General features: G+C 38.2%; 1 protein-coding gene across 2 annotated transcripts in view; it reads left to right on the plus strand.

Moving 5' to 3' along the window:
* The window catches only part of LOC127834715 (uncharacterized), a 41,239-nt gene extending 34,350 nt beyond the window's left edge, over positions 1-6,889 (plus strand). For both annotated transcript variants that reach the window (XM_052360733.1, XM_052360734.1), the window contains exons 3-6: positions 1,936-2,108; positions 2,584-2,692; positions 4,523-4,637; positions 6,670-6,889. In XM_052360733.1, coding sequence (XP_052216693.1) covers positions 1,936-2,108; positions 2,584-2,692; positions 4,523-4,637; positions 6,670-6,755 — 483 coding nt within the window. In that variant the 3' untranslated portion in view covers positions 6,756-6,889. The remainder of the gene's footprint in view (positions 1-1,935; positions 2,109-2,583; positions 2,693-4,522; positions 4,638-6,669) is intronic.
* Positions 6,890-10,036: the final 3,147 nt, after the last annotated feature.

Consider the following 10,036-nt stretch of genomic DNA (forward strand, 5'->3'; position numbering starts at 1 on the left):
TCATTTTAAACGAAAATATACAATTTCATAATGTGTAGCAACAGTCTTGTAAACCTGAATGGTGCAAAACACGGTACTGTCTTTTATTTTTGTTGGCATGAAATTTCGTGTGCTTTTTTTTTTAACTGCTAGCGTAGACATGTAAATTCGTGGATTTCTGGTTTTTGAAAAAGAGGAATTTGCATCGGACATTTCCCGATGTGTTTGTGTTACATTCGGGGATTTCCGGTCATTTTCCGATGTGTTTGTGTTACATTCGGGGATTTCCGGTCATTTTCCGATGTGTTTGTGTTACATTCGGGGATTTCCGGTCATTTTCCGATGTGTTTGTGTTACATTCGGGGATTGCCGGTCGTTTTCCGATGTGTTTTTGTTACATTCGGGAATTTCCAGTCATTTTCCGACGTGTTTGTGTTAGATTTGTGGATCAGTAAACTAACGAATATTAATGCCTTACGAATAGTAATGAGTTTACTTTACAGTATTGTACACAACGCTTATCCACGAGAAAGGGTCCACACTTGTTAAAATCTAAATGATGTTTGGTCTGTCCTAGGAGAAGTCCGATGTGATTAATAGTTCAACACTGCCGGAATTGTCTGTTCAGTCTTTCTCACATGAGCCGTGCTCTGTGAAAAGGGAGTTTAATGCATGTGCATTCCGCACAGGCTAATAAGGGACGACAGTTTCCGTTTATGATATCTTCTGTTTAAAGAAAGTATCTTCTTAGCAAAAATCCAGTTTAGGCAGAAAATGTCGTCCCTGATTAGCCTGTGCGGAAAGCAGAGGCTAATCTGGGACGAAACTTAACGCACACGCTTTAAACCACCTTTTCACAGAGCACGGATGATATTGTACACTGACCGTGTAGGCCTAGCAGTCTGACTTTGGTTAAACGTGCATATGAAAAGGGGGGTTTAATGCATGAGCGTAAAGTGTCGTCCAAGATTAGCCTGTGCAGTCCGCACATTCTTATAAGGGACGACACTTTCCGCCTAAACTGGGTTTTCTACTACAACAGTCTTCCTTTAAACGAAAAACACAATACAAGCGGAAAGTATCGTCCCTAATTAGTTTGTGCCGACTGCACGGGAATATCTGGAACGACACTATACGTACATGCATTAAACCCCTTTTTCACAGAGTGCGGACCATATGTTTTGCTTCTTGTAGACTTAGCTGCCAGTTAGATGTTTATGAGCCGCATTCAGGGAACACTGGGCTAAATGCATGTGCGTAAAGTATCGTCCCAGAATAAGCGACGACACTTTCCGCTTTACGGGAATTGTTCCTTAAATGAAGGTCTCATTTTAACGCAAATCCATTTTTGGCGTAAACTTTCGTCCCGTGATAAGCATGTGCGAACTTTACAGGCTTATGTAGAACACAATTTTAAGCACATGTATTAGGCCCAGTTTTCCCAAAACGAGGCTCATAAACTTTACAATGTCAGCTGTTTGTTTTGGGGAACTAATTAAAACGTGGTGTTTATGGTCCCCATTACAATGGCCTTAACGGTGTGCAAGTACAACGCATTATTCGGTGTATTGCGAACAAACGAACAATTTAGACCACTTGACGCATTTACAGGAGTTGTCATGGCGTAATGCATATGGTGCTCGCCTAGCGACCGGGAGGTCCGGGGTCCGATCCCCACTGGCCTATCATGTGTTAGCTCTACCTAGGAAACGGACTCGAAAGCGTTTCAATTAACTTGATGCAATCGAGCTAAACTTAATAGGTGTGCACTAAACTCAAACAAATAGGTTTAAATTAAACTATAATAAATAGGTTCAAAGACTAAAACAAATTGGTTTAAACTAACAAAAAATAAATAGGTATAAACTAAACGAAAATATATAGGTTTAATTTTAACTAAACTTAAGTAAAAATGTTAAAACTAAAATAAACGGGTCTTAACTAAAACATTTACAGGAAATTCCACTGCCTGTCTGCCCTCAGCAGGCCGTATGTTCGGAGATCTACGGTTTACAACGTCGTGGCCTGCCAGACCTGTATCTGAACTACGTCAAGTGCACGTGTCCCGCGGGCTCCTACTGCCCGGAGAGGCCCGGCAGTCAGACGCTCCCCGCCGATGACGACACCTGGTAGGTGTGATATTGTTGTTAAGTAGTTGTGAAAGTGAAGTAATACTGTAAAATCATCATTATTAGGGGGGGGGGTGGGGGGGAAAGAATTTTTCTTGATATCGTGGGTTGAAGGATCCATCAATTTAAAACAAATTTCTCTTTATTTCAAAATTGAAAATGCATGAATGTCAACGCAAAAGGAATTTTTGGATGAATCACGAAATTTAATGCCAACAAATATATATTAGCTAAGCTCTGTGAAAAAGGGGTTTAATGCATGTGCGTAAAGTGCAGTCCGCACAGGCTAATCTTGAACGTCACTTTACGCACATACATTAAGCCAAGTTTCCCCCGAGCAATGCTTTTATGTTCTGAGCCTTGTATTACTTTAATTATTAATTGATTCATTTAAAGGTATAATCATTACTTTCACTAGATTTTTATAAATGAAAATAATAAATTCATACTAATTAGTGTAACGTGTTTATGCCAGGTTCGGTCTTTGTCAGCTGGTATCCAGCCTTGAACGCTGCGCTAACGGAGACGTCGCTCAGGAGATGTGGCCGGAAGGACCGCAACTTAACGGCGTCGCCTTGACGACGGTAAGTAATTTAAGTGAGACTCGTTCTGTGAAATCTTGACTTTACGCAAGTGCGTTAAGTGCCGCCCCAGATTAGCCTGTGCAGTCCGCGCAGGCTTATAGGGGACGACACTTTCCGCTTAAAGGATTTGTTTTGTTTTCAGGAAGTCGTTTAAAGGTAGCCTTTTCATAACGAAAATTATGGTGGAAAGGTTGGTCTCTGATTCGCTTACATGGACTACGCACATGCATGAAGTCCATATTTCCCGGAACGAGGCTCAAACTATTATCATGAACACGGTTGTTGTATTCGTAATCCGGGCTTTATTCGTCAAGTCAAAAGTATTAACTACAACTGCATGACCATACTTACGTTTTTTATTTCACATTTGATTTGTAATCCGGTACTTGGTCCGTATTCCCGAAGCGCGTCTCGAGAATACATTCAAAATAATACTAATGCATCGTATGTAATAAACTCCATAAAAGATTCGTTTTTATTGCTAATTCTTATTCCCGCAGTACGAATAAAACCTAAGTTTATTTACTTCTGGTTTGAGCAATATATGAACTCACATATTCAATAATTGTATAAGGTTTATGAAGATACAAGTGTAATCTTACTTTGGTCAATGTAGACTTTTTCTACAGCTCTTTCGAACGTTTGAAAGAATAACATCATAGCATTGAGTTTTCGTATCTTTATATATTGTACTTTAAACAGCACGCTTCCTAACAAACTTTTTATAGATAAACTTCTAACACTTATTGAAAAAGAAAAATTTCTTTACTAGAAGAAAGTTAATAATAACAATAAAGTACTCTTTACTAATAACATTTTTGAAAAGCGTAATTATTGTACTTTACTCGATTCATGTTCGGCTCTACATTTCGTTTAAGACAATTAATTACAGTGTACTATAATTCAATGGTATAATCTTCAAACAAATCGAAAGGGTTTCGACTGGCAGTAATTGTGAACTAAATATGTATTTATCTTCCTTAAAAGGGATTGCATGGTTAGTTTTTCTATAGAAAAGCAAGTAAATTTAATTAAATAAAAACTACACTATACCAATTAGATATGCGCCTTATTAATAAAATACCGGGCTTAATGAACATGCTTAAAGTCCAAGGAATATGTTGTATAATTTTTCGATTGCAGGAAGTCTTTCCAAAACGGACATCAAGTCTAAGCGGAAAGTGGCGTCCGATATAAGCCTGTGCGGACTGCACATGCTAATCTGTGACGAAACTGTACGCACATGCATTAAGCCCCGTTTTCACAGAGCGAGATTCTTATCGTGAAGACGTGCTAAATGTTGATAACTGATATGTTGAACAATATTCATCCTTACGATGTATCCAAAAGAACATACAATACATAAAACTGATTCGTCAAGTTCTGATGTTGCATTTATATATTTACAACTAATAGTTAATAATAGAAAAGTTCAAACTTGTCTTTATTATAAACGTTGTGAATTGTGCTTTTGTTGATGGTACAATTTCAATGAGATTTAATGAATAATGGTAATACTTTCTGCGCTAAAGCTAAATCGAGGCGCATTTAGGCTGTGTTTGTTTGTTTTAGATTCAGACTCCGAAACATATGGGTCGTGCTCTGTGAAAATGGTGTTTAATTAATGTGCGTTTAGTGTCGTTCCAGATAAGCCTGTGCCGTCCGCATGGGCTAATCAGGGACGACACTTTCCGCCACCGCTGGATTTTGGCTAAGAACTGACTTTTTGTAAACGAAAAATGCTATAAAAGGGGAAAGCGTAAACAGAATTTAAACAGCAGTGACGCTTAATTCGTTTTATTGAATTAGAATGACTTGATATCTTTGAAGGTGAAATGCGTTTGTCCACGGAAGAATCTGATCGAGAGTCGCCAATCTTCCAGCTGGACAGAGAGTATAGCGGCGTCACCGGAATCGAAATATGTCTACACTCTGGTTTGCTCAGGTAATTATGACTCGCGCTCTGGGAATACGGGGCTTAATGCATGTGCGTAAAGGGTCGCCCCAGATTAGCCTGTGCAGTCAGCAAAGGCAAATCAGGGAAGACACTTTCCGTCTAAACTGGATTTTTGATAAGAAGATACTTTTTTAAAACAGAAAATATCATAAAAGCGTAAAGCATCGTCTCACATTAGCCTGTGCAGTCAGCACAGGCTAAACAGGGAAAACACTTTCCGCCCGGTTTTGGTTCTTTATACTCTTCCTTTAAACGAAAAATTCCATAAAAGAGGACAACACGGTCTTAACTGGGCTGAAGCTTTAAGCAAATGCATTAAGCCCAAATTTTCGAGAGCGCTGCTCAAGTGGTGAAAATAGATGCTCGTGACAGTATGACATCCCTCCGTCAAAACGTATTCTAGAAATCAAGCTTTTAACTAGGATTTAACCATTTGTTTTAATAGCCTGAGATATATTTTGTTTAATTACAGGATCATTGAAACTACGCTAATCTTATCTATATATAATTCATGAAATAATGACACTAAAGTGTTTTTCAATTACTTGTCATTGAGTGCAGCGCGGCTAATTACAGAAATGAAACTTTTTCCCACATGAATATTGAAATGGATTTGTGTAAGTAATGTTCAATGGTGACACATCTACAAATTGTTCAACCTTAGGCAAGGTTTAAAATCGAGAGATACTTGTGAAAAGTAGATGATTTTTGCAGAAACGAAAAGCACCGTCCATGGTGAGCAAGCAATACAGTTTGGCTAAGTATTGGGACAAAAACACTCGTAAAAGTGACAAATATTTCGTGTACGCAGTTTATGGGTTTTATATCAGGTCACCCTGGGTTACTTCAGGCACATAAATATTGAACATTGAAACTCCAGTAACAGCCGTCTGATCTTGTGTTGTATTTATCGAACAGAGGATAGAAACATCACGAAGATGACGCAAAGTTAAAACACGTTATACACCAGCCTCGTTCTGGGAAAACAGGGCTTTCGTATGTCGATACTTTCCGCTTTAATGGAATTGGTCGTTTAAATGAAATTAAATATATAGTATGTGTGTTATGTTGTATGCTTTGCCCTTCATTATAAAGTCAAAGAGTCACTTGTCTTACAAAAAACTTGAAGTTCGTATCAGGAATTTGTCTCTTGAAAATGTTTATAGAGTTTCATTATTCCTTTATAAACCTCGCTCTTGGGACATGGAGCTTAATGCAAGTGCGTAAAGTGTCATCCCAGACATGGAGCTAAATGCAAGTGCGTAAAGTGTCATCCCAGACATGGAGCTTAATGCAAGTGCGTAAAGTGTCATCCCAGACATGGAGCTTAATGCAAGTGCGTAAAGTGTCATCCCAGACATGGAGCTTAATGCAAGTGCGTTAAGTGTCATCCCAGACATGGAGCTTAATGCAAGTGCGTAAAGTGTCATCCCAGACATGGAGCTTAATGCAAGTGCGTTAAGTGTCATCCCAGACATGGAGCTTAATGCAAGTGCGTTAAGTGTCATCCCAGACATGGAGCTTAATGCAAGTGCGTTAAGTGTCATCCAAGACATGGAGCTTAATGCAAGTGCGTAAAGTGTCATCCCAGTCATGGAGCTTAATGCAAGTGCGTAAAGTGTCATCACAGACATGGAGCTTAATGCAAGTGCGTAAAGTGTCATCCCAGAATAGACTGTGCAGGCTAACCAGGCACGACACTTTCCGCTTTAATGGTTTAAGGAAAGTGTCGTCCCTGATTAGCCTGTGATGACAGCATATGCTAATCTGGAACGACACTTGATGCACATACAATAAGTCCCGTTGACAGCATATACTTATCTTGAACGACACTTGATGCACATACAATAAGTCCCGTTGACAGCATATGCTAATCTGGAACGACACTTGATGCACATACAATAAGTCCCGTTGACAGCATATACTTATCTTGAACGACACTTGATGCACATACAATAAGTCCCGTTTTCCCAGAGCGAGGTTCATGTAATTTAAGTTGTCATGGTTACACTATTTTCAGACGAGTTGCAAGATGACGGCTTGATGACCAAAAGAGGAAGATATGGTGGCAGTGGAAACAGGGGGCGATTTTATTTCTATAAATAAACATGCATTAACATCTTATGAAAGACCAACGCGTCAATGGCAATCGTAGAAATAATAAATCAAACACCTTTCAGTAAATATGTATTTGTTTACACTATGGACTTTTGTTACTTAATATTACTACATGACCTATTTTTTTCTTTTGTATTTTTGAATTATGCCATATGTGTACATTGGTTTTTGTTTTATTCAATCAAAAATACATTTCAAATAAATCGCCATTATCATTCTTTTATAATGTAACGACACTAGATCTCGGCAGTCAAAAATATGCCAAGGTCAAATATTTTACCATGCGTATAATTCAAGCAAACAAAATACTTTCTATGTAAGCTTTGTGACACATTCCTCATATGAAAAACAAGTGGATGTTAACAAGAACTGATATCTAGATAATGTTTTTGGAGTTTATTATTCTTATATGATTCTCACTCCGGAAAAACTTGCATTATTCGTGGGTGTAAAGTTTCGTCCGAAAGTAGCCCGTGCGGTCCGCACAGGCTTATCAAGGACGACACTTTCAGCTGTAATGGCATTTTTCATTGAGCGGACGTCTATTCTAAACCAAATTTCAGATTTTAGACCAAAAGTGTCGTCTCCGATTAGCCTGTGAGGACAGCACAGGCTAATCTGGGACAACACTTTACACGCATGCATTGAGCCCATATGTTCCCGATGAGGCTTATTATTACTTTTAATTAGTTTCTGGCGATAGCTATGTAAATATAATGGGAAGTCAACATTCTTTCATTTTTATGTTACAATATAAAGAAAAATCTAACAAATATCATTCAATTAATGTATCCTAATATGGCAATACATGGATGCGGTATACATGTTATCGTATACATGTATTTCTCATTGAAATGTATCGATTCATTTCATAGTAAACGAAAAACATACTTAAATACAAAGCGAACGTACATCTCTGTTGTTTACTTGTCGTTTACTGGAAACTGTTTTATACTCGTTGCCATATTTTTGTGTTATTTTTATACATTACTTTTTCGTGGACAGGGAAATTCGCTGATTTCTGATTTTGTTGAACAATGAGGATTTTTCATCGTTTCCCGATGTGTCTGTTTTAAATTCGTGGATCGGTCAAACCATCAAATCCACGAAAATTAATATCCCAACAATAATAATGATTTTTCTTAAAGCCACATAAAAACTCAAAATCGATGAATATTTTCATGTAATATTTTGTAAAATAAAATTAACCCATAAAAAAAAATCAGGGTTCCTAATAGCAATAGCCAAATGTTCAATGCTAGATATAGTCTGGTAACATATATTTAACGAAATATTATTTTTGTGTGTGTCACAAGATATTTCATGTGAATTCTCCGCACCGATATCCGAACATTTACGAGCACTTAGGGCAGCGTCGGAAGCACTAACATTAAACCAGACCATTTAAACTCCATTCAAAATTATTTACTGTATTTACCAAGAGGAAAATACTATTACCACTAAACAAGTAAGCTGGTTTAATACCTATCGGTTAGATTGAGTTTTTTAAGTTGGAGAAATCTGGTATGCATCTATTACTACCACCATAACATCGATAACCATACGTTTTCCCTGAAAAATGAGTTTCTGCATTTTTAAGTTACTGGATTAAATATTGTTATATTATTAAACCATTCAACCAGCAGTTTCACAAGATTTCGGCGCAAAGCAATACTTCATATTTTCATCATTGTAACTGAATTTGAAAATATTTATGCTGTACATCAATTCTGTTCGGTTTCCTTAATTATACAAGAATATAAAGTACCCGCGTCATGCGAAAATGGGATTAATGCCATATTCGGCCAGTGTCGCTTCAGACCATCCTTTTCATCCGCACAGTCTTGTCAGGAGCTATCTGATCTGCTAATCTGACTTCGAGCAGTATTGTCAGGAAATACCTGATCTGCTAATCTGACTTCGAGCAGTATTGTCAGGAAATACCTGATCCGCTAATCTGACTTCGAGCAGTATTGTCAGGAAATACCTGATCTGCTAATCTGACTTCGAGCAGTATTGTCAGGAAATACCTGATCTGCTAATCTGACTTCGAGCAGTATTGTCAGGAAATACCTGATCTGCTAATATGACTTCGAGCAGTATTGTCAGGAAATACCTGATCTGCTAATCTGACTTCGAGCAGTATTGTCAGGAAATACCTTATCTGCTAATCTGACTTCGAGCAGTATTGTCAGGAAATACCTGATCCGCTAATCTGACTTCGAGCAGTATTGTCAGGAAATACCTGATCTGCTAATCTGACTTCGAGCAGTATTGTCAGGAAATACCTGATCCGCTAATCTGACTTCGAGCAGTATTGTCAGTAAATACCTGATCTGCTAATCTGACTTCGAGCAGTATTGTCAGGAAATACCTGATCTGCTAATCTGACTTCGAACAGTATTGTCAGGAAATACCTGATCCGCTAATCTGACTTCGAGCAGTATTGTCAGGAAATACCTGATCTGCTAATCTGACTTCGAGCAGTATTGTCAGGAAATACCTGATCCGCTAATCTGACTTCGAGCAGTATTGTCAGGAAATACCTGATCTGCTAATCTGACTTCGAGCAGTATTGTCAGGAAATACCTGATCTGCTAATCTGACTTCGAGCAGTATTGTCAGGAAATACCTGATCCGCTAATCTGACTTCGAGCAGTATTGTCAGGAAATACCTGATCCGCTAATCTGACTTCGAGCAGTATTGTCAGGAAATACCTGATCCGCTAATCTGACTTCGAGCAGTATTGTCAGGAAATACCTGATCTGCTAATCTGACTTCGAGCAGTATTGTCAGGAAATACCTGATCTGCTAATCTGACTTCGAGCAGTATTGTCAGGAAATACCTGATCTGCTTATGTGACTTCGAAAACTTGCATGCCTTTAAATCGGACAGCGAGGATCCTGATCTGGAGCTCCGTTAGCCGCATATGGCATAAGGCCCATTTTCGATTGTATCAGCTTATTTACATTGTTTCAAACGCAAAAAAATGCAGAAAAATAGCCGCGCACACGTAAACGTGAACGACAAACTCGCCTATGATTGATTTTTAAAGACTTCTGAAATGTGTCCTGCAATTCCGTCTGTTATCCATTTCACCATAAATGTGCACAACTGACACCAAGTTTACAAAGACCAGAAATGTGTTTACGTATTAATTCCTTGAAACTAGGTGTTGAAACATATTCGCAATATAGTATCCTGTTTTTTTGGTATATCGTCTGGACATTTTTAACAAGATGATTGTTTATTTTTTACGGCTTAACA

The sequence above is a fragment of the Dreissena polymorpha genome, chromosome 6 (assembly GCF_020536995.1).
Source record: "Dreissena polymorpha isolate Duluth1 chromosome 6, UMN_Dpol_1.0, whole genome shotgun sequence".
In the NCBI taxonomy this organism is placed as follows: domain Eukaryota; kingdom Metazoa; phylum Mollusca; class Bivalvia; order Myida; family Dreissenidae; genus Dreissena; species Dreissena polymorpha.